Source organism: Drosophila takahashii, chromosome 3L (assembly GCF_030179915.1).
Source record: "Drosophila takahashii strain IR98-3 E-12201 chromosome 3L, DtakHiC1v2, whole genome shotgun sequence".
NCBI lineage: Eukaryota > Metazoa > Arthropoda > Insecta > Diptera > Drosophilidae > Drosophila > Drosophila takahashii.
In genome coordinates, this window is record NC_091680.1 from 18,940,185 (window position 1) to 18,967,834 (window position 27,650).

Here is a 27,650-nt window from a genome sequence, read left to right on the forward strand (position 1 = left end):
AAATAACAGCTGTTTGAAAATTCAACAGGAACCATTTTGGGTCGTTCCCTTAATTGCTGAAATTTTTTGTTGAATTTTCAACAATTCAGCAATTCAACAGTTTAGGGAATCCCCCTTTATATATTTTTACAAAAATTATTTTCCATTTATTTCGTTTATATTTATTTAGCTAAAAAAAAAGCAAGATATTGCCATCACTAGTGATAAGAGAATGTTTTGGCTATTTTTTACCTGTGTTAGTATTGGGTAACGGCAGCATTTTCGGAACTTTCCAGATATCTACATACATGACGTCAGTTGCGCGCGCTACCTACTTTCCATTTGAAAAGTAACGAAGTTTCAAACGTCTAAAAAAATAGAATTTTTATTTCGCGCTAAATCCAAACAAGTCAATTGACGTACTTTCTAAAAACATTGTGCAATATGTATTTTGTAAATCATAAACTATGGGAAATTGGCGACTATACTCCGTTGTTCATAAAACAAGGGATCTTGACAGTTTACAAACTATAAGGTCCCATACGAATGGGACAACTTTACCTGCTTTGGCTTGACTTAACAGACAGTATTCGATTGTATTATTATGTAGTTTGTTTCATCAAGATCACAATCACAGTTAAAATTGTACAAGTCATCGTTAAGCTCATAATACTCATAACACCTCTAGGGTCTCGCTTTGCGGAGAGTTACAGGTACTTTTTAAATCGTAGGCTTGCGTTAACAGAGGTGTAATTGTAATTCAGGATTAGTGCGACATGATCTTAGTCGAGCATCGTTTACAAAATGTATGTACAAATAAAAAGTAAAGCTAAATTTAAAGAAAGTAAAATGTAGATGATACAATAGGAAGGCTAAGTTGTGTTAAATGAGCCGCGAGTAGTACAGTATCTCGGGAGGAACTGGATGACTTAGTTCGTTTCTTGGAACCTATGTTAGGAACTAACAATTTCGAGCGTTAGTAAAGTTAACTACGCTAAATGCGATATGGACGTGTTTATAGAGTAATTTAGTCTAAGAATCATGGTATTTGGGCAAAAAATCACACAATCGACTTATTCTATACAAACATATTTCACTATGGTTTTCCCATCCGCTATTACGGATGGGATCAGTCGGCATTTAAGTGCTACAATTCTTCCACTCACACTCAGTCACACAGGCACACAATTATGATCGACTTAAATTTATATGGTAAATAAAAACAAGATTAAACAAATGCATGGAAAGTGTTTACAACAAAAGAATCGCGTAATCTTTGAAAATACATTTGGGCTAACGATTTTCAGCCTCAGTCGGCGAAATGATTTTGTTAATATAACAATTTCAATTTTAATTGCACGAACAAGTGCAATAATTTTGGCATTTTTACATACAATTTTGTTGTACAATTATAAATTCATTAACTAATAGGATTAGGTTTGGTTTTTATAATAAGAGTACAAAAAGACACACAATGCAAGACAGTTTTGGTGGAGGTTTTTTTTTTCTGGAACAATTCTTTTTTCATACGTTTATGTTTTATTAAATAAACCGAAATATTAGAGTACAATAATATTGAAATTCTGCTGCGAAGACGGCGGTGCAGGATTGCTAGTTGCTGTTTGTTGTTCGATGATCCAGTGGCCATCAGTGTCTAAAATGTCCCACGCTGACTGTCCCTTTGGCTCCTCCATCGATCCTCCTCCAGCTGCTTACTTAGCTGTCCGTCTTACTGCTGCCAGGATGCTGGGATGAGAAGTTGAAGAGATCCAGAGACAGTCCCCGTCCGTCGTTGGTAAAAATCTTGTCAGCATTTCGGCTTATTATAGTATGTCTAGGAGAACTATGCTGTATGCCATATTCATATCCTACGTATTGGTAATGTTAGATACAAATCGAAAATCTGTTAATTGTGGCTAGCCTGTAATCCCACCAAGCTGCGGCTTATTGTTTGTTAATAGAGTGTGTGTTTAGTATATCTGTGTTGCATCTTTACTCTTGATTACGATCCACTGGCGCTGCTCCAACCCTCCACTTGCGGCAATCAATGCCGGGAACGGTGCTCCTCACGCCTGTCACGATCGCGCTCCCGCTCACGGTCGCGGTCCCGATCCCGGTCGCGTCGCTCCCGGTCCGATGAGCGGTACCTTTCCCGGTCCTCGTAGTACCGCTTCGATGACGGCGCCTCTGCAGCCTCGGCGACAACGGGCTCCGGTGACTTTCGCGGACGTACCGATCGGCTGTTGTCGGAGAATGGGATGCAATTAAATTTATGTTCACATTTTGAATTGGAGAGTAATTCGCTTAACTGCTTTCTTGTTTGCTTAAACAAAGCATAAATATTTGTATCGGTAATTAAAGTTTGTTCAAATTAAATTAACATATTTCAGAGGAGAGTCTTATCTATGATATTTAATTTTTAAGGTAATTTGGCTTTTTATTATTGAACGTTCTATGCAAAGAACCCAAAAAACGACCTCATTTGTATTCATTTAATTTTCTTTTGACATTTCGTAAATTATCTTAGTTTCATTAGAATGAATTATGATATACACACTAAATTTATTACTGAGTTTTACTGTAAGGTAGAAATATATAGGAAAATTCATCTTAAACACATTTTGACTGATAAAAATGATTATTACAACAAAGTTATAGAATGTAGAGTAATGAATAAGTTCTAGTAAACTTTTAAATGAGGCAGCGAAGCGAATTAAATGCAATTAAAGTTATTTTACCTGTCATCCCTGTAGTGATCTGGTGCCTGACGTTCTCGTTCTCTGCTGCGTGATCGCTCCCGATAGCTTCTGAAATAAGAAGCAAATATTAAGCATTTCATATGTACTGTTAAGAGTCTTATAACTTACCCGCCATCCCGTTCACGCTCGCGATCCCGATCGCGTTCCCTTTCCCGAGAACGCTCGCGATACCTGGACGTGGAGCGCTCTCGTCGCTGCCGACTGCGATGGGATCGCTCCCTGGACCGCGACCTTTCGCGCCTGTTGTAGCTCTTGGCCTCGATGCCGTGCAACGTGTCCTGCAGCGAGCTGATCAGGATCTTGCAGCGCTCATCGTGCGCTACCTTGGACTGTTTGATCAGTGAAATGGCCGTAACCAGCGTCTCGATGGCGCTCGAATATTCACCAGCGGCGGCATCAGAAACAGCTCTGAAATTGAATAGGGGGAATGAATAAAATAGCATTTGAAAGGGGATCGAAAGTTAAAGTAGTTAATGTTTAATTAAATATTAAAGTAATATTTTTAACAAAGATCTGATTAGTTTATGAATTCGGCAGTAGGGATGTCGAAATATTTAAAAATATCGTATCGATGATATTTTTTATTGAAACAAAAAATCAAAATGATATTTTATATATCAGAAAAGAAATATCTATATGTCAGATATTTTTGATATTTTTGTTTTATTATTATTTTTTTTTAATTTTAAGCTGCGTTTTCATGGATTCTGAATGCTATGCTATTCATTTTCACTTGCCGAAAAATAAATTTTAGCGGCGCTTATCTTTCACATACAGGGGTGGTCAAAAGTATTTTCACAAAATTTAATGTTGACTGTACTCAAATTTTGCATTTATAATATAAACTTTTGACACCTATGGAAAGAGCACTTCAATTCCGTTTAAATGACACAAAAATGTTCTTAACCCATTAAAACCCCTTTGAAAAGAGAGCAAATTTTGTGAAAGTCAAATTTTCCACTTTTTTCCTGGGGCTTAAAACAAAAATGTTTTCATGCAAAGTTGTTCCCCAATCAAAATTAATAATCATTAATAATTATTTATTAAAAATAATATCACGATAGAAATAATTATTTTTCCGCAAAAAAAATCGATCTATTGATATATTTTTGACATCCCTATTCGGCAGTTAAAAGCTTTAACTTAAAACTAATTTTAATTCTTAGACTTTCCACTCACCTGGCGATCGCTGAACTGCTGACTGTGCGATTCCTGCTCATCACCTCCTCGAACTCCACCTCCGTGAGCTGCGGACCCATCTGCTGGGGATCGGGGAAGGGACCCGGTGGCTTACCCTGCGGTGGCGGCCATGGACCGCGTGGTCCATGCTGGGCGAACTGGGGCGGCGGTCCGTGCTGCGGCGGCATGTTCATGCCCTGTTGCGGTGGCATATTCATGCCGGGCTGCGGACCGGGTGCCCCGTGCGGCGGACCACCCATGCCCGGATGCTGAGCAGGGCCGCCGGACTGGTTGAAGAACGCCGGATTCACGTGGGGAGCGGGGGCGCCGTGCGGTCCGCCAGGACCTGGCGCTGGGGGAAGGCCTCTGGGCGGACCCTGCGGCGGGAAGCCGCCGTGCATGGGCGGACGACGCCAGTCGGGACCCGGCGGCCCCCTAACAGGCATGCCCATGGGTCCTCCTTGGAACTGCAATGCAGAAAATCAGGGATTAGTTACAATTCTCACACAGGAAGTAGGGTTTTTAGGCTAGGGAATGAGTCGGTGTTGCATGGGCTGATCTGTGGCATTACTTTAAATGTTCTGAATACATCGCTTAAGACTAAGTTAACTAAGGTTAACTTAAGTTTGGTTAGTCTTCGTTTCTCTCTCTCTCTTTTTCTTGCTTCGTTAGAGTTTACAGTAGCATGACATATAGATTATAAGAGGACTCAGTGCTTTGGGAATCGTTACCATTGGTCGCTGCGGCGGTCCGTTCGGTGGACCTGGTCGTGGTCCGCCTGGCCGCTGACCCGGCCATTGGCCCTGGGATGACGGATACCGGGGTGGCGGCTGTTGGTTGCCCATGAGCCCGCCCTGCGGATGCATCGGCGGCTATATTAATACGTATTACGTTTTATGTCGGAGTAGTAGTTGTTGTTGTGGGGTAGAAGTGTGCGTAAGCGTTGTCAAAGACATGGAATAGAACATAAATCGTAATACATAAACATTTTGTATAACATTAGCTGGGGGTTTTCACAATTACAAATACTCGTTGCATGTACATTTACGGAATTTAAATCAAAAGTATAACAGGAGGGCATTTAATGCCTTTCTGACTTTGAATTTCAATTAATTACAGTTTCTTTTTTTTGATTGAAGGTCTAAAACTAAGGTACAGAAAGTAAAAAGAATACAAAATGTCTTAGGCTGAGAGGTGCTACAAAAATTGCTCTGAAATTACTTGTAAATAAACCGAAATAAAAATATATGTAGGTATATCACTTAAAATCATAAACAACAGTAAACTTAGAAACATAGTTTGGTTCAAAAGTTTAAGTTTAGTTACTAAATAAACAGAAGAAAAATCGAGAATTACAAATCAAATAACAGATTTGAAACTCTTCCGTTTAAAAATACAAATCAAGTTGTATATTAACTTTTTCTAATATTATAAACTTATTTTGTATGATGGCTGGATTTTAATTTATAAATTTACAAAATAAATATTAAAATCGATCAACAGAATTAAGAAAATCTCGTTTGTAATACATAAAATCGTATATTTAGGGTTTCTAATTTTACTTAAGTAAGAGAATTTTGCATTCAGAACAATTTTGATGGGTATCGGAAAATAATAAAATGCGAAGGAATGTGGAAACAAAACAAAATAGAGCCGAGCAGTATTTCTACGAACAATGAGACCTATTAGGGCAATGCGGGGGCAAGAGAAATGGTAACACACCTGCATGCGAGGAGGTCCGGAGTTGGGTCCGCCCACCTGGGGCACCTGCGACATGTGCTGCGGCCGGTACTGGCCCGGCTGCATGATGGAGTTCATTCCACGCGGTGGATGCCCTGGCGGTCCGCCTCCCTGCGGTCCACCCGGATGTCCGCTGGGCATTGGGCCGCCACCCATGCTGGGCGGTGCCGGGCCCCTCGGCGGTCCATTCTGCTGCGGCGGCGGCACCGGACGCGTCTTCTGCAGACTCTCGAACTGGGTGAGCGCCTGCTTGCTGGGATACGTAACCACCGGCGCCTGACCGTGCATCTCCTTCTTGGGCAGCTGGTCGAGCACGGCGCGCAGACTGGACTCCGAACCCAAAGAGATCACGCTGAAGCCCTTCGACTGCCCGTTGGCCCGGTTCTCAAAGAACTTCACCTCCTGCAGGTCACTCACGCCGATGTCTCGCAGTGAATTGGCAATGTCCTGGTCGGTGGTCCACCAAGTGAGGTTGCCCACGTACAGCTGGTAGCGCCGGTTCATGGTCGGAGTGAGGCTACCACCGCTCTGATGGTAAACTCCATTCGGACCGCCCGAAATCCGTTCGCCGGACTCCCCGGAACCCGGGCCAGCGGCTCCATCGGCGGAGGGCGTGCCGCCGCCCCCGCCACCTGAGGCAGCCGCCTCGGTGGGACCGCCTATGTCATCGTATAGGTCCACGCCATCGCCTCCAAATTCGTCCTGGAAATTTGGGGGTATATTATAATGGGGTTAAAGTTTTAAGAAAACTATTATGTGAATTCCGAAAAGTTATCGACCGCTTTGCAAGTACATAAGGTTAAATGGATCGATTGCTTTCTAAAATAGCCAGTAAATGTTTCTAAGAATTAAGGGTGAATTCTGGGGTTTGTAGTGTGTTTTTAGGAACACAAACCATTAAAAGTGGGTTAATCATATATTTTAGGATTTTCAGATTGTGGTATACAATGATCGTGAATCATATTATAAAGATAAGGAAAAATATTTTTTTTTTATTTCTTTTTCAAAGTATTTATTTTCTAAATCCGAAATATTAAGAACATTTAGGGTCATTTTCTCGACCGTTTGTTAAATTTAAAATAGGGTTAAAACCTTTAAATCGTATGGAAATCAGAGTTTTAACCCTACTTTAAATTTAACAGGCGGAGGAGAAAACAGCCCTTAGTTTTTGGAATAGCTCGCTTTGAGCTTCCCAAGATTAGATGATATACTATACCATAGTAGGAAAGATTTAGGATATCTGAGCTAGAATTTGTGTGAATCCTTTCAAGACTAGTTATGCTATAGCCAAGTTTTAGGAACTCTAGCTAAGAGGGTATGTTTGCATCGTCCCGAGATTCCGAGATTTCACCCCCTAACATTTTTCTTTCGCACATCGATCCACCCTAGTGTATACATACACACGCGCCTTGCCAAGCGACTCCTTCTTTTCGGCGGCTTACCTGAGCCTGCCCGGCAAAGTCCTTGTCCAGGTCCTCTGCGTACAGATCCAAGACCACGTCGGCCATGCTGAGCCGGAAAAAGTGCTTTCCCTAGGCGTAATTACTGATTTTTCGCCGCTTTTCCAACGCTTTTCGCACGCACACAATCGCACTCGGCACTCGTTCCGTCTCTCTCGCACTCGCACCCGCGCCTCGTACAGTTTTCAGAGCAAGCCGGAGCAGAAACCGGCGTGCTGCCCCTCGCTTTTCCGGGGGAATCGCTCCCGCTGAACAATTGGCTCGTTAATTGTGCAATTGCCTTGGCACGCTGTCGTCCGTTTGTGCGAATTCTAAAACTATTTACATTCTACTCGAGCACGAACTATTTTTTCCAATCTTGCGAAAAAGTTGTCAGTAAAATGGCGGAGTGTAGCAGAGTGACCGGATCATTGAAAAATGCCCTATTTTTCATTTAAAAAATTTAGTATATACCAAATTTGTTGTTTCAAATATACCAACGGACTCATTGAAATGAGAGGTTTGTGACACCGATAAGCCAGCAATGTCACCCACCTGTCATTCCTAATAGCTAATTAAAGGGTCATTCAAATTCAAAAATAATAATATGGTTTTTTTATATTTCCTTAAACTTTGGAACAATTAGTAAATTTAATTGAATTAATTACGAGGCGACACTTTTAAATATACATGCATTAAGGTAATGTATTTTATTGCTATATATTTAAGTTTAATGAAAAAAAAAATTAGAAGAAGGATATGTTCGAATTTTTCATATATTTTTTAGGAAGGATTGAAATTGAACCGAAATAGTCGACATAAAAATAATCCTACACTACTTGTTTTTTAATTTACTTAAACTAAAATTAATATGCATATTAAAAAAACCCAATAGACCACCACCGAGCACATATTAATTTGCATAAATTACAATTGCTGCCAAAAAAATAAAGCCATGCATAAATTACGTTTGCAGGCCCAGATGGATGCTGACCGTGTCACTTGCACAACTGGACAGCGCACTTGGCCAAAAGCTCCAAATTTAGAATTTAAATATAGCAATTAAGCTGATTTATGCGGCCCGTCCGCAAGTTACAATAATTGCTGCTAACAACTCGGGGCTCCGAAATCTTCGAGCTTAACTGACTGGAGGCTGGGAACCGAGGAGAATTGTGGCGCCGCAACTTGTATGCAAATGCGGGGAGAAAAATTCGCAAAAAATCGAGACAACATTTTTTTTAGTCGGGCCTGTGAAAAACCCATATCCCGAAATCTAGTGCATGATTAGCCATGTTATTCTTGTTTTTTTGGCAGTCCACCTGCTGGTATTTAGTAAGTATTTAACTTTGGCTTTTTGACTCCCATGTGTTAGGCGCGTTAATGAATTGCCTTAAATGTCAATTACCACTGACTTTTATCGTCCAATCTTGGCCAACTGCAATTATAATTGCTGCTCTCGCCTCGTGCAATTGTGTGTTTAATTAACGAGCTCCGTTTGACTGCTCGGTAATTACGATCTTTAGGCCCGGCCACTGGAATCAATCGATTTATAGATGTTTCTGCCCGCCAGTCAGTGCTTTTGTAAAGTGTAATTGAGTTAAAGGAAATTGAACTTCTGTTATTTGCATGCAAATGTGTTTTCAATTCAAGGTGGGCGATTCTTCGCAAAGCGATTACGCAGATGGAAATTGGCCGATGTTGGAGGCGAGGGTGCAGCCAAATAAAATTCTTGGCTAATCGCCGACATTTCTGGGGCAGAGATGCCTTTAAAGGTGCGACATCGCAAGGGAGAGATAAATGTAAAAATAATAATAGTATGTTATACATTTAATTTTGCAATAGTTCATATTTTTATTGATGCTATAAAATTATTCTTATTTATTAAACTATTGTTTTATGTATGTTTAAAATTATATATACATAAATATGTTTAATACTGCTTGTAAACTTAACAATGGTTAAAAAAAAGTTTTTTTAAAGAACTTTTTGGGGACTTTTATTTTTGCTCGAGTTGCTTGACACTTTATTACGCATACGCAGTGTGGCCTTTGCTGTCTCACATAAAAGTCGTACGAGTGTTATTTGATGTTTCTAATCACTTAGATCTACACAATGGTCTCCACTCATATCTAATGCCCCCCATCGTCCGTTAGGGACGTGCGTAAGTCATGTCAAAATTTATTGCGTGACCATTGGCTGGGATACTTTATCATAAAGCGGCACCGCTGCTACCAAAGTGCCAACTTGCAACTTCCAAGCTTCAGCCTCCACTGCCCAGAAGCCAAGAGCACCAGTCGACCAGTTGGGCAATGAATAGCCAAAGAACATAAATCTCACACCAGAGCCGGCCATCAAGTGCACCTACACAACGTGTACACAAACAGAAAATATATTTATTTCTACCTCATTTCATATCAATAAAAAGCGGGTATGAATAATGTCAAGTTTATGATCAAAACATATCAAAATGATATTTTATCATTTCATAAAATACTGTTTTAAAACACTAAATTTAGTATTTTGTGAACAAATTATATAAAATAAGGTAAATTTAATCGTTATTCATATCAAAATGATCTTGATCTTTAAAAAATATTAAATTAAATTGCACATATCAATCTGATCTTTTGACAATTTTCTTTCTGTGCAGCAGCATTCGATTCGATTCGGTCCTGGCCAAGTGTCGAGGTGCCAATTAAGGCTACACACACTGCTGGGTACTTTGACCATATCATACATACTGCACTGCATGGATAATTTTTTTTGCCTTGCTTTGAGCTCTTTGAGCTCTTTTACCAGGCCAAAATAGACCAGGCCGAGTGTCATTCGATTCTTGTGGCAGCCTGGCGGCGTTTCATGCGCCTTTGACATGCAACAGGGTCCAAACAAAAACGCAAAGCAAATCCAAATCCAAAGCTCCATGCCGAGTCGGCACAGTTTACACGAATTCGAATCAGCGGCAGCGGCAAACCAACAAAAAGCGAAAAAAATTACGAAATTTGTCGTCTGACAAAAAGCTTAGAAAACGATATAAATTAAATTTACGATTTTGGTGCTCATTAAATGTTCACAACTTTGGGCCCAGGTATTTTCTTGTTTTTTTTTTCACTCGCTTTCGGTTGCAAAATTAGAACATCGCTTTGGGAAATCGCCAAAATGCAGTTAATTGTTTTTTTTTTCAGCTCTTGTTATACGGTTTAAGTTTCGGTTTCGCTTTTCTCGCGATTGTCACAAATTGAATAATGTCTCAATTGCAAAGCTCGGCGTTTGGAGTTTGGAGAACATTCAAACATTGCTGGCAAACTGTTTGCAATTGTTTGCCGCATTTTAAGGCGACTAATTACGTGCCGATCGGTTGATTGTCGATTGTCGGGTCTATTGTATAATCGTGCCAGTTCGTTTGATATATATCCTGGCACAGCTGCTGCTGCTGGCCGCTGGATCCAGAAAACAAAAGTGAAAGGCAAACATGCAACGCCCACTTCTCACCGGGACATTCGGTGACCAAGTATAAAACTAGATTATTACATAATTGTTACCATTTGACTAATTTGCCTCTGGCCAGCCAAAAGCCGAGCGAATAAAACGAAGAAAACGAGAGAGGAAAGCGGCTCTGGAAAGGCGCGAAAAAAGGGGCTCAGATCTACACAGAGAGAATTAATCACTTTTTGACAAAAAGTTATTGTACTCAAAATAGTATCTAGTTCATAAATGCGGACTTTCAGTGCAAAATTCTCACTTTCAGTAGAAATTTGTAAAAACAACACATACCAAAATTGAGTCTTTATAAGAAAGCTTAAAAATGATCGATAATTTCGATATTTTCACAACATCAATTCGATAATATCGGTGTTTTCAAAAGAAAACGGATATAAAAAATCAAGAAATTTCGATATTTTTTCAATCTCTACTTTATAGAGCATATTTTTTTCAAAAAGGGAAATGGGTTAAATTTGCACTCAATTTAAGGATTTTTTCCGAAATTTGAACTCAAAACCAGTACAACCTCAAATTGAAAGCGTAATTTTTCGTGATTAATTTTCTCTGTGTGTTGGCCATTTGCCGTGTCATGGTGTCTCAGCCGCTGGCAATCGCACCACTGACCAACTTTTGTGGCCATAACCAACAACCGGCTCCCAGCTGAGCCACTCCGAATATGGGTCACCGCTGTGAGCCAATCCATGCACCAGATGCAATCCTAATTGCCAATCTTCAATGGAAAAACTAAAAGCTTTAATTCCTGGATTAAATCGATTCTACAATCTGGGATGCATTCTGTTGGAAATGTTACGAGTTCGGTTCTACAATCTGGGATGCATCCTGCCCGGGATGTTGCAAGTTCGGTTCTACAATCTGGGATGCATTCTACCCGGAATATAACGAGTTCTCTGGCAGCGACTCAGTTTGCTGAACCACTTGATATAGCCTCTTTTTGTGTGGAACTGCAAAGGTCTCTGGAAATCCCTCAGTCCAGTTGGTGGGGCACAAGCTTTAGAAGCTGAAATAAAATTGTAGATTTTAGTTTACCAATTTCTGGAAATAAATATAATCCTAACTTACCTTTGGAGTCCTTCTTTTCAGATCGTGTCGATGGCCAGACACTGGGCAAGTTTATTACGACCAGACGTGATAGGCAAATCATTGCAAAAGAAAAACTAGGAAAACATAAGAAAAATTACTATTAAAATTTTTCCAATAATCTTCGTTTCAGCTATCGTGTTGTGTTTTGATTTGTGTATGTGTGAAAGAAGGCAACTGAATGAAAATGCTACGGCCAACTGATTGAGTAAACTTTTTCCGCTTCGCTTTTCATTAAACGCGTGTGAGTTTTGCAATCGAGAGTGGAGAGAAGCTGACCAGGCTGAGACTCGTTCCAGATCGAGATCTCGGTTCCCGTCTACCGTCGCCCCTCCCTCATCGCCATCCCCACATCCATTTCCATCGCCATCAGCACCATCCCCTTCTGTGACTCGGTTGGTGCAAATGAAATGGAAAACGAAGCCAAAGCGGGTTTCACTCGAAATGGGGCAGAAGCCGGCACAGCGATGCCTTACATAACCGGCCATAGAAAAGCACACTTGTGCACTTAGCGAAATTATGTGATCTTTTACTCCCTTCTTTTTTAAGATTTAAATAATAAATATTTTTGTAGTCATAAAGTACCAATTCATGCAGAATAACATTACACAAATACAATTATTTAATTAAATGCGATTTTAGAAAGTTTAGTAGGATGTCAGAAATAAATGCTATAAATAAAAGAATAAGAACTTAATTTGATATTTAAAATGTGTTTATAATACTACACCTTTTAAAGGTACGGAGTTACTTATTAGAAAAAATGCCACTTTTCTGTGTATGTGCTTAGAAAATATTTAAGTAGATTTGGAATATATAACTTTAACAGTGAAATAAAAACTAAATTGATGTATCAGAAAAATATAAATAGATCTTAAATAGTAAAAAATAAAAAAAAAAATTTAAAACAACAATCTAAAAATTGACAAACATGATTAAATTCCTTAAACTCTTATAAGAATTTTATTCAAAAAATTCTCTGCTCTTTCGGTTTAAGCTCCTACACTTTTTCGAGTGTAATAGCACAGTGGCATGTGCAATTTATCTGGCCGCAGAGATCTTTCCTGGCTGGCTAGGATACCCCAGTTAGTGGGCCGATGTCAGCCGCAGAAAAGAGCTAAAAGTAACATATGCGGATTCAGATGCAGAGGCAGTAGCAGCAGTAGCAGCAGCAGCAGTAGTAGCAGCAATAGCAACATGACTCGCTGGCATGTGGCTTAGTTTCGCTTTAATAGCGCCGACCGACAGGCATTTGCATTGCGCCATTCCGGAGTCATAATGCAGTGACACATTTGTTGCGTGTCAGGCGGCCGCTAAAGGGCAAACGAGCCGAGCTGCGCACAGTGGGGCGCCTAGAACAAAAAGCCTGCCAAAATGGTTTTTTTTTTTTTAAGATTTCCCAAAATGTTGCAATGCAACTTCAAAAACAATTGAATTCTCTATACACATCAAAAGGAAAGAGTGATCTGTGTTAAATGGTTCTCCCACTACAGATTTATAAAGTGGATTTTTCGAAATATAATTTTAGCCAATAAGAAAAAAAGGTATTTTTACACATCTTTGATGTGGCGCCCAAGGGCCTAAGTCGTATATGTAACGATTGAAATTTTAAGAGCAACCAATTCTTAAAATATTAAAAAAAAAATAAAAATTTTAGATACATAATTACTATTTTTTTTTTAATTTTTTAAAAGTGGTCCAAAAAAAAAGGGATTTTTTGGATATCCTTGGACGTAAAGTAGTGTTACACCCTAGATCCCCGTTTAATTCTTTTTTTAAAAAAAAGTTTAGATATTTAACTACATATTCTGAAAAAATTAGCCTGCCCTTTTGTGCCTCTTCTGAGAAAACCGCAGTTTAAGTTAGCAAGAAATGTTCATAATTTGAAATATCGTCAGCCCTGGTTCATTCGCGCGCCCTAACATCATGAAGATATTTTACTTATGTGAAGGTATTGATGAAGATAATGATAAATTAATAAACAAATTTGGGTTTAAAATTTTAAATTATGTTATTTTACTAAAAATACATATATGAAGTAAATACAGGTTTCTACCAGTTTTTTTTTGAAAATATGCTATATTTCCTTGATTGATTCTATGACATTTATAAGATATCATTGACCAATTAAAAAAAGGTAAGCATAAAGCTAAAATGATAAATAATGACTTAATCCCAATTTATATGAACCAATATTGAAATAGAACCGAGACATTCCCCTTTGTAATAAGCGTTTATATGGCAGCTATAAGATATAGTTGACCGATTTGAATAATTTTTTTTTTCAAAAATCAAGTTAAATTAAAAAAAATATTGGGAAACTTAGAACCCTATAAGTAATTTATTTATGCTTTTTTTCTTAAAAAAACAATTTATTTTTTCTTAAAAATTTTCTACAACAAAAAAATTTCACTAAAAAAATTCACCTTATGATGTTTTTTTACATATTTAATTGCCTTCAACAATGCCCCATCAAAAGATATTCGATATAGGGCTCCGCTGATTTAAGGCAGACTTTTGGCTTTTTCGCCCCACTGTGCTGCGTCTTAATTACGTTAATGGCAGCCAAAAAAGAGATTCTCGTTGCCTCAGCAGCTAACTCATGAGCAGCCTTATGAGCATTTGTGTAATGTGGGTAATTAAGCGACGCTTTCTGCGCACATACCACATACACCAATGCAGTTAGCAACAAGTTTTCCCACGATGGCCAATGGAGTCCCAATCTTTATCCCCACCAAAACTGGCGACTACTGTGCGCACAACAAACTGCCTTCGAGTACCAGAGGCCAATGATATATGCATTTTTCAGGCATAGCCAACAATGGCTGCCTCTGCGCGCGTTGCTTATAAATTAGAAGCAACCGAAATAATAGCCATATTTTGGCTGCTTTTCGCCGATTTTGGTTTTTGGTTTTCCTTCTTTTATTTTTGATATTTTCCTGCTTCTACCAGACCCTCAGAAAAAGGTCAAAGCTTCAACGAATGCAGCTGCGCTTGTCGCTGGCCCGTGGAGGTGGTTTATCTTGGCCATCGGCGGTAGTTCCATGTTCGATTTTTTTTGGCCATTTGCACAGGGGAAAAAAATCCTAATCAGTTGGCATCTACAGGTTTTTAATTACCCATGTACGTATTTTAATATCTCTAGAAATAATCTAAGAGTTAGCAAAGCAATATGATAAAATAATAACGATGTAAAGACGATTAAAATCATTTATTAAATAAGTAACTTAGTATTTTGATTTTATTGTTGGGTTTCTTACAAAAGATAAGTTGATTATATTTATTAAAATAAATTTATTTGTAGTGTAGATAAATTTTTACGTAATTGGTAAATATTAGGAAATTAAAAATGTAATAAATAAGAAGCTTAGTATTCAGATCCTTTTTTAACAAAAAATTAAATTAAACATTTTAAATAAAATAAAAAAAAATGTATTTGTGGTGAAGGTAATTTCTTACGTAATTATTAAATCTTATGAAATTAAATTAAATATCAAAGTAATCATTTCTCTCTGTGTGGCTAACTAACTGGGAGCCTGAACGCACTTAAAGCGATTTTCAGGCCGAACAAATTGAGCCGCGACGTGCGATGGTCAATCAGGGATCGTGGCATTTAAGAGATTTTTTTTGCAACTACCTACCCCTTTTTTCTGTGAACCCATGGCCAATCGATGACGTCAGTCTGAGGGGCAGGCATTGTGTAAACCCTGCGGGAATGGTGCAATCTGTGGCCAGGCCCAACGTCATCGGTTGACCACATCCCAGCCGAACTGAAGTTCCACTCGGCTGCTTTCCATTGAAGCGCATAATTTCACGGAAATGCTTGCGGCCAAAAGACCGAAAGGCATTTCCCCCCAAAAAATCTCCATGGCTATATAAATAGTCGGCAAGTGCGACACTTAACGCTTAGTATGCGAGAATCGGGGGAACGCAGGGTCCCAATCGCAAGTCCACAATTGCCAGTGAGTTAAAAAAACCATGAAGAAGCGACGCATAACCAGCTCAGCGGGAGATATGGATGAGTATGGAACCGAGGAACAGAGGATTCCGATTCCAACTCGTTTGGGCTTCCGCATTGAATTGCGAGGAGAAGAGACACGCGTTTGCCACGCGCAGCGGCTCTTCAAAGATTTGCTGCCTCTGCTGGCGGCGCTAATTGCTGGTTTCGGAATGATCGGCGCATGCGCAGCGGTTGGCTACTCCTATACGAGATTCGAGGGTCCGGTGGCGGGACCGGAGCACCTGATCACCGTCCACGACGGACGCGGCACCGTGGACTATGTGGCCCGGCCAGAGTACAGCTTCGCCTATGGCGTCGAGGATGGCAAGACGCGTGTGCTGCAGAATCGCAAGGAGACGAGGAATGGCGACGAGGTGCGCGGCGTCTACAGGTGAGTTTTGATGGGATGGTACGAGATGGGGATCGAATGGGATGGGGACAACTTGTCAACGCATTCATTAACGTCACACTGAGCTGAAATTGATATGGCATCGTGGCCACTTTGCTACCACTTTGTAGTAGAAACAGGGTTGAAATATAATGGAAATATGTAAGCATTGAGAGCCATTAAATATTACTCAAAAATTACTCAAGAAATGCGTATTTGACCATTAAAATAAAGATATATAAGCTTTACAAAATTAAAAATAAAAAAAGTAAAAGTTTATTATAAAACTTAGAAATTATAAAAGATTAAAAATAAAAATTATGCATGCAACAGTTTTTTATGTTTTTCAAAAAGGAATCAAAAAATTAAATTAGAAATTCGCTTTAATGTATTAAAAATAAAAAAATATATACATTTTTTTAATTTATTAAACAAAACACAAATCGCAAAAAAATAGAAATTATTATTGGTGTAAAAATATGAAAAACCAAAAAAAGATAAATAATTTATTTAAATTATGCAAATAATTAGAAACCGCAGAACACAATAAAATTAAAAATATAAATATTCACTTACAATAACCGCTAGCTAATCGACTCGTTTCAACAATTTCACATCATCAAAAATTCACTTAATGACTTGCTAATGTCAAATGCTAATAAAAACCAACTAAACACCAATTACACACCTTCGAACACGCTTTCAAGCGCACTTTGAATTAATTTTATTTCTTTTTCAGCGTAGTCGATCCGGATGGCACCTTGCGTGTGGTTAAATACACGGCCGACGATGCCAACGGCTTTCAGGCGGAGGTTATTACGAACGGTGTGAAAACGCTGCACGGCCATGGTGCCGAGGGGGATGCGGGTGGCGGTGGCGGAACGGTGGACAACCAGGTGAGGCACGACAGCTCCGAGGCCCAAGGAGCGCAGGAGGAGGAGGAGGGCGAGGAGGAGGAGGCGCCTCGCGGAGGAGGATCACCACACCAGGGAAATGGGCAGTACAAAGTGCACGAGGATTACGACGAAGGCAAGGACGAAGGGGGGGAGGAGGACGGGGAGGAGGAAGGGGAGGGAGGAGGTCACCAGGAGTACGAGGGCAGTAGCGAGGAGGGATACGTCGAAGCGGATGCTCACAGTCAGCAGGAAGAGGTCAGCGACGAGGATTACTAGAATGAGTATTAAAATACGTATTAATTAATTATTCTTCATTTATTGTGATAATACCAAAATAAACAATATAAAAAAACGAAAAAAATATTACACTTTTTAAGGAAAACCAAATGGATGCTTACCGATCAAAGACATTTAAATATTTATAATATTTAAGTGGTGATACACCTTTGTATTAGAAATACTTCATTTACCAATGGTTAATAATGAAATCCATACTCATACCAAAATAAACAAAATAAAATATCGAAAATAATTATATTTTATAGCCAATATGAAAGATAAGCAGCAAAGACATTAAATATATTTAAATATACATTATTACTAATTTTCAAAACACAAAAATCTTTAAAAAATTTTACAAAAAAATATTTTTAAAAACATTACCATTTTTTGTTTAAAGATTTTTGGTGTATGAAAACTAGCCATTAACCATACTCATAAAATCTAATGAATTAAAAGCGAGTTTATTATATTTAACTACCTACTATATATCCTTCATAAATCTCAAAGTAAACAACTTAATGCCGCCTTAAGTGCGAAATCTTTGCATAATCCCGAAACTCCTGTGCCGAAAGAGTAAGAAATCTAAATAAATCGCTAATTGAAATATCTAGCGAGCTTATGTCCCCAGTTCATCGGGGTTATAGAGGGGGGCAAAGGGGCTCTCTTTACGCAACCACAACATCAACATTCACGTCAAGTGGATATATCTACATACGATATATACAAGCATATATCGGCCAGCCTGGTGAAGCCTGTGCGTTTTTAGCCCGACTGCAACTTTGATTCAATTTCGATCTCGTTTTCATTTTCATTTTCTTTTGCTTTTTCATTTTCGCATGGACTCAATCAAGCGGGCCGATGGACAGGCGAGTTTGTTGCAAGCTCGGAAAATCTATTTTCCCCCCCGCCGAATGCGTGATCTACTTTGGTACCATTTCGTCACTCGCTTAATTTCAAACGCGCAAATGCGCAAAATCGCATTAAATGTGCGAAATGCAGAGAGCAGTCGCGAAAGTGGATCAAACGACGACGTCTGGTTGTGCCAGCGATGCGGTAATAATGCCGAAAGACCAACTTGGCGTCTTGGTAATCTCACAATTGAGCCGGCGACAAAGTTGGGCTGACGGCTTTAACCGGACCGGGCTAATTGACAGCTAAGTTATGGTCCACTAATGGCTGTAATATGTATGTAGAATGAAAGACTGGAAAACCTCTGAACATGGCTAGCATGCGTCTGTTGCAGACGTGCAAGAATCTCCCCGTTTGGAAATGTTTTAATTAGCAAAGATCATCATAGGTTGTAATTGGATGCCCAAAGGGTCGTTCGGAAGTATATTATGTAATATCCACCGGATGTGATCTCCGGATATGGGACGTTACGCATACGCAGCGTTGTGCAACACCTGGGATCAGATCACATTGCATGGAATGCTGACTGCACACACTTACTTTCTAATTGAACCCACCTCGGGCTATTGTCCAGTCTTAAGATAATGCATACTATACTATACAGTCGAAAGACCTTCAGGTCTCAATCACGAAAGAAACAAAATCGAAATCGCTTTGCCTACTGCATAAATCAAGCCACAAATCTATAACTGTCAAGTCACTTAGGCCAATGGGTAATGTTTAGAAAAAGGTGTTTATGGGAAAAGGGTCGACTTGGAGATTTCTTACTACTTAGGATGAAAATCTGTACAGCAAAGTACATGTTTTAAATATAATTCAGAGAATAAATACAGAAATTAATTAAATATAACCCATATATTAAGAAAAACGGTCTTTTGATTAAAAAATAAAATAGTAAAAATAACAAAATAATAAACAATAAAAAGAAAATAACAGACAAATTAAGATTTTAAAGCCTACTTTAACTTTGACAAGCGGGTAAGAACAGGCCCCTTAAAAGGTTATTTTCTTAAGTTTGCATTTAATTTTTCTGTTATTTTCTCATTTTAAAAACCCGAATATACACCACAAATCAAAGGTAAGCTTACCAAAAGTCATGCAAAGTGCGTTTAAATGTTCATTGGATCCCATTACCCTCAACTGCCCCGCCTTAACTGCCGCCCTCCCACATAAAAGCCATTGTCCAAACATAGGCAAACAAACTGCCAGAAAGGCGAGCATAAATCAAGATAAAATGTTTGTTCTAGTTATCGACAGACGTAGCCGTAAATATAATAAATCTTATGGATTTGAAGGGGGTTTTAAAAGGGGATTAGTGGGGGTTAGGATATGCGTGGACAAGTGCAATTAACGCATGCAAAACAATTCGATCGATCAGGCCATGTCTCTTATATTGGCGGCTTTGCGATTGCGCAACCATCGATCCAGGCAGAGACAAAGATTTGGATTCGGCTTGTCGCAGTCATTGCGATTTTCCAACTGTCTTGTCGAGTGACCAACAAACCGAGTAACCAACTAACCAACTAACCATCCAACCATCTAGCATCTAGGCCCCTAAATCCCCTGCAACTCCTGGCTCTGTCAAAGTGCGATCGTGACGTGGCCAACTTGTTTGGCCCAAACTCTTTTTTTTCAGTTTTTACTTTTTGTGGCAATTGTTTCGAGCGATTTTCGGCCAGCCGTGTAAATGTGTCGCCTTTAAAGCCGTTTTATGTAAGTCGATTCTGTGTCTTTGTCTTCGCTTTCCATGCTAATGGCCAGGCCCATTCCAAAGTGATCTCTTATAGTGCTTATAGTGCGATCTGAGTATCTGTTGGTTTGTTGTTTTCTGTTTCGGTTTTTGTACCAGCTCTTTTTGCACCTACCAAATGAACATTGTTTTTTCCCATCGTTTGCAGGCAGCCGCCCCCTTTTGGCCACCCCATCCCTCGGCTGTTTGTCTGCATTTAATGGCCACTTGTGTGTTTTAGCCATAAGATACAATCATAATTTTCTGATATGTCATGCCAGAGTTTGTAGTGGGTGTTGCCTGAAAAAGTGTCAAAAAAACGGTTTTTTTTAGGAGTTGAGCAAGCAAACGAAAGAGGAGGAGTTGCTGAAGCTATGATTTTTAGTTAATTTGGGGTTTAATAATTGGGATAAGACATATCTTAAAATTTATGAAAATAGAAATACTTTAAAAATTCCAAACAGTATTTATTTATTTTCTTTAAAATATTTATCTGCATTCCTTAAAAATCCAGTGCATTTTATTTAAGATTTTTATAAGCATTTGCCAACAATCTCTTAGCCGAAATTCCAACAAATATTTATCATTTCTCGACAATCTTGGCGACAAACATTTGTCTCCTGCCTCTGGGTAATATTGATTGAGCCGCGTTTGATTTGCTTAGCCCAGTCAAACTATTTGCCAACATCGAAATTCCGCTCGCAGTTCTCCAGATCGTGGAAATAACAAACTGAAATCGGGCGCAAAAATGTCAGGCAACAAATTGCGTGGCACGAAAAAGCTACGCAAGTTGTTGGTGTTGGCGAGGTAATTATAACGACGCCCCGTTTGATTGCCACAGATATGGTAATAATATTTTTCGGCCACGAAACGATCGTAATTATGTCGGCAAATCAATAAATAAAGAGCTTATATCATTAGAGCCAATGCAAAAGTGTCGCTTTCGATTGCAGCGCCGTCATCAGAAAAACAGACAAACAGTCAGCGAAACTAAGTCACCGAACGCCTTCGCGGGTTGAAAAAAACAAATGCCGCACCTAACTTTGCAGCGGGAGGGGGAAAACGGGGGATCATTGTTGTGGCACATGCGTGGTACTACCGACTGGCTCCCCCCCACCACCAATGCCTCAACCACCCACCCCAACCCACCGGTGGCGCAGCTGCAACGCCATCGTTCGTTCGTTCCACTCGTTCGGCTGCATTCGTCGGCCTGCGACGCGTATATAAATACTTTTGGTCATCGTTGCAGACATCAGTTCAGCTAACGATTTCGTGCTCTTAACGGTCCTCACTCACTCACTCAGTCGAGCTCTCCTCACAGCCTCCTGCACAGGAATCAGCCTCCAGTCGTCGTCCTTCGTCCTTGTCTTGTAGCTACGTGTTCGCGTCGCGTGTTTGCTAGCCGTTCGTGCCGTTCGATATATTAAAGAAAATGAAGGTGTGTGGCCTAATCCGAAACCCAATTCCCCCAAGTGAAACCCCCGATCCTGATGCTCACAATTCTCCAATCCTCTCTAGTACTTCGTTGCCATCGCTCTGCTGTTCGCCGCCGCTCAGGCCGTCCCCATCGAGCTGGGACACTACGCCCCTGCGCTGGTCCACCACGCGCCCATCCTGTCCCATGCCGTCCATGCCGTCCACGCCGAGCCGGTGGCCTATCCTAAGTACTCCTTCAACTACGGCATCAAGGATCCCCACACCGGCGACATCAAGTCGCAGGCCGAGGAGCGCGACGGTGATGTTGTGAAGGGTAAGTGTCCAGTTGGTGTGGATTATCCGTAGAGGATCTGAATAGGAGGCTCTATTCGTGAAACATATTTTTAAAATCCTTTCAAAACCAAAGACTTAATCAACAAACTTAAAAAACTACATAAGACTGAAGCAACGAACTTGAAATCGCACTGAAATCAAAAGACTTAGGCAACGAACTTGGACTTTTATTAAATTCAAATTTACTTGTTAACTGCATTTTAATCATGAAATGTATATCACATTTTATTGCTCCCAATCAAAAGACTTAGGCAACAAACTTGACTTCAAGAACAATGTTTTGAAATTTTGGAGAGCCTTAAGATATATTTCTCTTGTTAGTAATTACAAAAATAATACAATTTATTGACCTTATGCCAGTGCTTCAAGTTATTACATTTTTTAAAGCACTAGTCACAATTTTAATACATAAAGTATATGTTTTTGTATCCCCAAAAAAAACACTTAATTTAAATTGCAATTTGCGTATAAAAATCTGGTATGAAAACAGAAAGTAAGTATTTCTTTGAAGTTGTTTTAGAGACAGCCTCAAAAAAATGTAAAATTTAATTTTCCAAAATAAGTGATTTGCCCGTCTAAGTAGAAACATAATTAAGACATTTAAAAGCGTAGCCCATTTAATTATGTTTAACTTCTGATTCAAAAAAGTGACTTATGTATAAAGATAGGAAAGGAATATTTTGTTAAATTATTGGGACAACTTTGTTCTGTTTTTAAAGTATTTACTTGTATCCTAGGTACTCCGACTATTTATTTTCCCACACAAGCTAAATTTATATATTAAAACCTATATTAACCCACTTACCATTTTATCCATCCCATTCACAGGCCAGTACTCCCTGGTTGAGCCCGATGGTTCGGTGCGCACCGTCGACTACACCGCCGACGACCACAACGGCTTCAACGCAGTTGTCCACAAGACCGCCCCCACCAAGATCATCGCCCATGCGCCCGTGCTGCATGCCGCCCCCGTGCTGGCCCACGCCCCCCTGCTGCACCACTACTAAGGGAAGGCGGGAGCCCGACTTAGTCGCCAAGGTGCTCTCCCTCTCGCTCTCATCCAGCCACAAACAAACAGAAACATCATAGGAACAACAAACAGAAAAACGAACAAAAAACTACAAAAAAAAAATCAAACAAACAATGAAATCGACCATTCTTTTGTAAGTAAGCTTAGCTAAGAGTTTAGTAGACACGGGCCGCCTTAGGGGGCGTGTCCCGGCACCCGGCTGATCCTGGCATGGCACAAGGACGAAGGATAAAAAACCGAACAGAAAACAAAACAAAAGCATAAATTCATAACGACTTGGCATTCGGAATGACTTGATCGCGGATGATGAACACCCTTTAAAAGGATAACAATCGGAATTGGAGTGACAAGTTTATCCACAGGATATATGTTATATTTGTTTGTATATATATGTATGTACCGATTTCCCCTGAGCAAACTTTTGCACGAGGTGCCCCAAAAAAAAAATCCCAAAAACACCAAGGATAACGAAAGGCTTCTTTTAGGACTTCTCCTCACTCTGTTCATAGAACTTTATTTATACGCTTAGTTCTTTCTTCACTTTTTCCAAGCTATACTTTTGTAATATATTTATATGACTGTCCTACTTCTGTGCTATAATTTCCTTTACTCTACTATCTTCTTTAGAAGCCTTTGTGGTGACTGTCAAACTGTGAAACAGCATCCTTAAACTGCCACGCCCTATTGAGAGTAACGGTGGGCGGGCTAAATTGTGTGCCATTGCGGGATTGCTACCGGCAGTTTGACAGGATTCTTCGATAAAGATAAATGTCCTTGGAGGGCAAAAGATTGCCGGTGATGGGCCGGTCATTGTGCATTAGTAGCTAGTACTCTAAAAATACCCGCTGTTATCCTCGTGACCTCATTCTCCGCCTCTTTATTCCACTCTCACTCACTCACCGACTCACTATCTCTCTCTCTCACTTTATATATTTCTCTCTCTCACTCACTCACTCTCAGTCTGACACCTTTGTATCTAGTTTCATTTTTGCATTTAGTATTGTTCACATTTATTGTGTATTTATAAACAATTATGCAGCTTAATTATAAACAAAAAACGATGGAAAAAACATACGAAAAAAAAACAAACAAAAAAATAAACATTGTACTCAATTAGGAGGATAAACGAAAAATAAACAAACTCTCACATGTCTCTCACGTCTCAAAAGTTCACATTTGAGTCTTACACTTATGTACTATATATTCCCCATAAACATTTGTATGCAAAAACAACGAGAACAACAGCAGTAAACAGCAAACGAAATGCGAAAACGTTATTATGGAAATAGAAAGAAAAAAACTAAAAAAAAATAAATAAAAAATCATATTTAAAAAAAACCTTTGAATTGTTCTTTATTTTCTTGGGTTGGTTTTACGATTTCAGCGAAGGTCGTAAGGATTAGCATGAATGACCAATAATTATTACTTTTATTTCGGGGCAAGTAAAAAAAAACAGAAAATTACTTAGCATTATTAGCATTCCGGCGAAGTACTCCTAATTCGGATTCGCAACCACCTTGAGGGCCTCTCCATTTCGTTTTAAGTTCTCGGTTCTTCAGTCTGTCTTTGCCATCGAAAGTGCGCGCAACTCACCGTTCAGAATTAAAATAGAAATAAATGTGATTGATCTATTGGCAAAAAGCATTAAAATTCAGCATGGGATGTTCGTCAAATTTGTTTTGGTTCTTTGTAAGTGCGTTGAAGCAGAGAGCTCAAAAATAAATTATGTACACATTAGTTCATTACTCAGGAATTTTCAAGTTGTAAATAAGGAAAAATTAAGAAAATGGAGAGTACGATTATTTTTAAATGTGCTGGAAGTGAAAGTAAATAAGCATGCGTTTTTTTAGGTGCCACATTTTTTTGTGATCTTAGAACAATGATATTAATTAGTACTTTAATTTCATTTAAAATGATTTATATATGTATGTGCATTAAAAAAACATAAATTTATAATTCTGCTAAAATAAGTTATCCATCTAAAAGGACGTCTGTTTTGTACAGCTTATAACATATGCAATTGATCCACATTACTTCAGGACAGATTAAAAAAACCTACGTATATTGGCAATCTTAGCTTTTTTATGAGGGGTTACATCACATCTTTTGAACTAAATCTTATAAAAAAAAGGTTTATATATTTAAAATCCAATATTTTAGGAATTTTATTACGAACTCAATGCGGAATGACATTAGATATCTGGACACTGTGTTGTTTTGATATTGACAAAATACTTATTTCTTTATGGAAATTAAGAGTAAAGATTTGTGTTAAAAAGCTATTACCATAAACTAACGATTTACAATACTTTGGGATAAATGATTAGGTCATTATAAGAAAAACCTAAATACTGCTTAATACTAACAGGATACTATTTATATATTTAATTGCTATTATATTTATTTTGACTTTCTGAACAGCAACTTAAATTTTAACTAATATAAAAAAGCTTAATAAGCTCCTACTTTTCTCGACAAACTTAACGCCTTAATATATGCCAAACAATTTCTTTCGTCAGCAGATTTTGGTATTAATCACAAAAGTATACGCCGCGTTGGCCAGTCCGATGCCAGCAAAAATCGAAGTACATAACAAGACGGCAGATAAAAATGAAAATGGAAAAGCCAAAGTGAGCAATTATTTTCTGCACGAGCCGTACGGTAGGCTTTATAAAAGATTCTGTATAAAATTAAACATTTTAATTAATTCATTACTTTACAAATAGGTCCCAATACATATGCCTTCGGCTATGAGGTCGATGATCTGCAGACGCAGAACTCTCAGTTCCGCGAAGAGAAGCGCTTTGCGAATGGCAGCATTCAGGGAAGCTATGGATATGCCAGGCCTGACGGTCGCATAGAGGTCACCAAATATAAAGCGGATGAGGATGGGCGTTACTCCGCCCAGATTCAGATTTTTAAGGCAGGTGATGAGAAGGTGAAGTCCGTTTGGCCCACCGAGAGACCCGATATCCTCGTGGAGAGAAGCAAAACGGAGTCACCTGCGAATGTCACCTGGGATCCCAAGAGTCATCTCAACGTGAGCGTCTCCCATGTGGCCGATCATGTGGCCCAGCAGCTAAAGGAGCAGCATGGTCTGGACCTTAACCACATCGACGTGACCAAGGATGTGCTAAAGCCAGCGGTGCTCGACGTGCTGCAGGGCAAGGCCCCCGCCAAGGGTCAGCCAGTTCAGAATCTGATACCACAGCAATTTCCCATAGCTCCCTTTCAACTGCCAGCCGATCAAGAAACCCCCAAGGCCACCACTGCAGAACCCCAGAAAAGCGAAAGCTCCAAATACAACAGGGCCAAAACCAACAATGCCGAGAAGGCTCCCCAAGTCGAGGAGACGGAGGCACTCTTACCGCCGCCCAGGCCACTGGTCAACAGCAGTCCAAGCGATGCAAATTGGCAACGGCGAGCCATTGAGGCAAATCGCCGTGAATTCCTGGCCAATTTACCCAACCTAAGTGAGGCCAGGCCAGAGTAAATGTTTGAAAATGTTTCATCAGGGCAAAGTAAATGCTTAAGAGGTTTTTTTAGAAAGAAATATTAAAGAGGAGGGCCTGTTACCCAAAAGTATTCAGAGAAAAATATTAGATATGAATTTCTTTTATAAAAAAATTTCCAAATTTATACAGAGAAAAATGTTACATATAAGAAAGAAATAAATAAATATATTATATTTAAATCACTTTAAAAAAGAAATATAATATAAGTAATATCCAACCAATTGTGTGTATTCTGAGTGCATAATAAAGATGTAATATTTATACAAATTAATCTTAAATTCTTAAAATATTTGGGATTTTAGTTTCTGTTATTTATGAAGTACTAACATATTTATTAAATTTATTGATATTATCCACCACTTCTTAGATTATTTTCTTTAAATATAAAAATCCAAGATTTAAAGAATATTTATTAAAGAATTTTTATTATATTTTTATTATTATTACCTAGCACATAATATTTAGTGTTGCTTTTTAACACATTACTTAATGATTTTAGTATCAATTTTAATGGGTACTTTATTTCGAATAATAATTAATTCTCCTGTTATAGTTAAGTGTTTTAAGATAGTTATATTATTTTGTCTCTGTGCACGTAAGCATTATTAGTTAAGAGCAAACCCTGCGCTAGTGATTAGGTAAGCTTCTTTCACTTTTCGTTCGCCACGTCTTTCGCCGATACCTTGGCCATAAAAAAGTGATCACAATTTGGCCATAAAGACAAAAAGAGCAACAAAAGAATTCCACACACCGAACGGCATAATTGAGGCTGCAATAAAAAAGGTGCCGGGTATCTGGGGAATTTTTAAAATATTTATGTATCTTCCGGGTGCCAAAATGGAGCAGCCAGAGTGGCAGAGTCTTGATCCCAATCTAAATCGCCGCCTTTGAAGTCACTTTCTGTAGGTTAATATGTGTCGCCCACAGCAGGTCGTATCGGTTTTAGTTTGAGTTGGGTTGGGTCCGCTTTCGGATGGATATTCCCACCATTCAGGAAGACATCGGTGGGATCACGTTGCAGTCAAGTGTAAATGTTTTGCCACTTAATTGCTCCAAATTTTCAAATGCGTTTCCATGGCAAATGCCAAGCTCGGGCGAAGTCGAAAAAACGGAAGGAAATGCGAAATGCATTTTGATTTCTGCTATCGTCTTTCGGCTTTCCACGCCATTTCTCTCCCTCTCGTTCGATGCATATTTATGCTGATTTATTATTCCATTATTGCGGCAGCTTTAATTTGTGGCACGCACACTCTTCGTAGATTGCGAAATTTTTTGTTGCCAAAAGCACTGCAAGCACTTAAAATTGTATTTGTTATTTTTTAGCATTTTACATTTGTATAGTCCGATTTTTATTTACTGTGTGCATTTATTGCCCACGAATTTGTATCTTGTACATTCACTTTTATGCTTCACTGAGATGGCTGCAAATAAAATCTCGTTCGATGGGGAAAGGTCTG

General features: G+C 39.1%; 5 protein-coding genes across 12 annotated transcripts; 3 read left to right on the forward strand and 2 right to left on the reverse strand.

Moving 5' to 3' along the window:
* Positions 1-344: 344 nt before the first annotated feature.
* Cpsf6 (cleavage and polyadenylation specificity factor subunit 6) lies at positions 345-7,515 on the reverse strand. Of its 6 annotated transcripts, none has more exons than XR_011418471.1 (8): positions 7,100-7,515; positions 5,640-6,359; positions 4,649-4,789; positions 3,918-4,384; positions 2,847-3,146; positions 2,718-2,786; positions 1,901-2,219; positions 345-1,847 (listed from the first exon to the last, which is right to left on the reverse strand). XR_011418471.1 is itself a non-coding variant. In XM_070214691.1 (8 exons), the coding sequence occupies exons 1-7, from the start codon at positions 7,163-7,165 to the stop codon at positions 2,024-2,026; spliced, it is 1,959 nt and encodes a 652-aa protein (XP_070070792.1). In that variant the 5' UTR covers positions 7,166-7,515; the 3' UTR covers positions 345-1,847; positions 1,976-2,023. The 6 variants fall into 6 exon arrangements, 5 of the variants coding, with proteins under 5 accessions (XP_070070792.1, XP_070070794.1, XP_070070793.1 ...); XM_070214691.1 differs by having other exon boundaries at positions 1,976-2,219; XM_070214693.1 differs by having other exon boundaries at positions 345-2,219; positions 4,649-4,771.
* A 3,792-nt stretch (positions 7,516-11,307) lies between these two features.
* LOC108067366 (uncharacterized) lies at positions 11,308-11,852 on the reverse strand. The gene is made up of 2 exons (XM_017156345.3): positions 11,657-11,852; positions 11,308-11,594 (listed from the first exon to the last, which is right to left on the reverse strand). Exons 1-2 carry the CDS (start codon positions 11,736-11,738, stop codon positions 11,443-11,445), a joined length of 234 nt encoding a protein of 77 aa, XP_017011834.1. The 5' UTR covers positions 11,739-11,852; the 3' UTR covers positions 11,308-11,442.
* Positions 11,853-15,603: 3,751 nt separating this feature from the next.
* LOC108067367 (pro-resilin) lies at positions 15,604-17,234 on the forward strand. Its single transcript, XM_017156346.3, has 2 exons — positions 15,604-16,065; positions 16,802-17,234. Exons 1-2 carry the CDS (start codon positions 15,653-15,655, stop codon positions 17,232-17,234), a joined length of 846 nt encoding a protein of 281 aa, XP_017011835.3. The 5' UTR covers positions 15,604-15,652.
* A 3,904-nt stretch (positions 17,235-21,138) lies between these two features.
* On the forward strand, positions 21,139-24,016 carry LOC108067411 (cuticle protein 8). Its single transcript, XM_017156428.3, has 3 exons — positions 21,139-21,316; positions 21,397-21,628; positions 22,477-24,016. The coding sequence occupies exons 1-3, from the start codon at positions 21,311-21,313 to the stop codon at positions 22,653-22,655; spliced, it is 417 nt and encodes a 138-aa protein (XP_017011917.1). The 5' UTR covers positions 21,139-21,310; the 3' UTR covers positions 22,656-24,016.
* Positions 24,017-24,248: 232 nt separating this feature from the next.
* LOC108067365 (uncharacterized) lies at positions 24,249-26,304 on the forward strand. 3 transcript variants are annotated; one of them, XM_017156344.3, is made up of 3 exons: positions 24,249-24,367; positions 25,201-25,339; positions 25,405-26,304. In XM_017156344.3, the coding sequence occupies exons 1-3, from the start codon at positions 24,335-24,337 to the stop codon at positions 26,169-26,171; spliced, it is 939 nt and encodes a 312-aa protein (XP_017011833.3). In that variant the 5' UTR covers positions 24,249-24,334; the 3' UTR covers positions 26,172-26,304. The 3 variants fall into 3 exon arrangements, with proteins under 3 accessions (XP_017011833.3, XP_070071567.1, XP_070071568.1); XM_070215466.1 differs by having other exon boundaries at positions 24,290-24,367; positions 25,198-25,339; XM_070215467.1 differs by lacking the exon at positions 24,249-24,367 and adding an exon at positions 24,549-24,603.
* The last annotated feature ends 1,346 nt before the right edge of the window (positions 26,305-27,650 follow it).

What these genes read in the sequence shown, in the direction of transcription:
- Cpsf6 (XM_070214691.1), bottom strand. Translation starts at nt 7,165, where the DNA reads ATGGCCGACGTGGTCTTGGATCTGTACGCAGAGGACCTGGACAAGGAC. An exon ending in AGCAGTTCAGCGATCGCCAG is followed by an intron (nt 3,147 to 3,917) that starts GTGAGTGGAAAG and finishes ATTCAATTTCAG; the next exon opens with AGCTGTTTCTGATGCCGCCG. An exon ending in GATCACTACAGGGATGACAG is followed by an intron (nt 2,220 to 2,717) that starts GTAAAATAACTT and finishes CTCCGACAACAG; the next exon opens with CCGATCGGTACGTCCGCGAA.
- LOC108067366 (XM_017156345.3), bottom strand. Translation starts at nt 11,738, where the DNA reads ATGATTTGCCTATCACGTCTGGTCGTAATAAACTTGCCCAGTGTCTGG. An exon ending in TGAAAAGAAGGACTCCAAAG is followed by an intron (nt 11,595 to 11,656) that starts GTAAGTTAGGAT and finishes ATTTTATTTCAG; the next exon opens with CTTCTAAAGCTTGTGCCCCA.
- LOC108067367 (XM_017156346.3), top strand. Translation starts at nt 15,653, where the DNA reads ATGAAGAAGCGACGCATAACCAGCTCAGCGGGAGATATGGATGAGTAT. An exon ending in GAGGTGCGCGGCGTCTACAG is followed by an intron (nt 16,066 to 16,801) that starts GTGAGTTTTGAT and finishes TTTCTTTTTCAG; the next exon opens with CGTAGTCGATCCGGATGGCA.
- LOC108067411 (XM_017156428.3), top strand. An exon ending in CGACGGTGATGTTGTGAAGG is followed by an intron (nt 21,629 to 22,476) that starts GTAAGTGTCCAG and finishes TCCCATTCACAG; the next exon opens with GCCAGTACTCCCTGGTTGAG.
- LOC108067365 (XM_070215466.1), top strand. Translation starts at nt 24,335, where the DNA reads ATGGGATGTTCGTCAAATTTGTTTTGGTTCTTT. An exon ending in CAAATTTGTTTTGGTTCTTT is followed by an intron (nt 24,368 to 25,197) that starts GTAAGTGCGTTG and finishes TTCTTTCGTCAG; the next exon opens with CAGATTTTGGTATTAATCAC. An exon ending in TTTTCTGCACGAGCCGTACG is followed by an intron (nt 25,340 to 25,404) that starts GTAGGCTTTATA and finishes CTTTACAAATAG; the next exon opens with GTCCCAATACATATGCCTTC.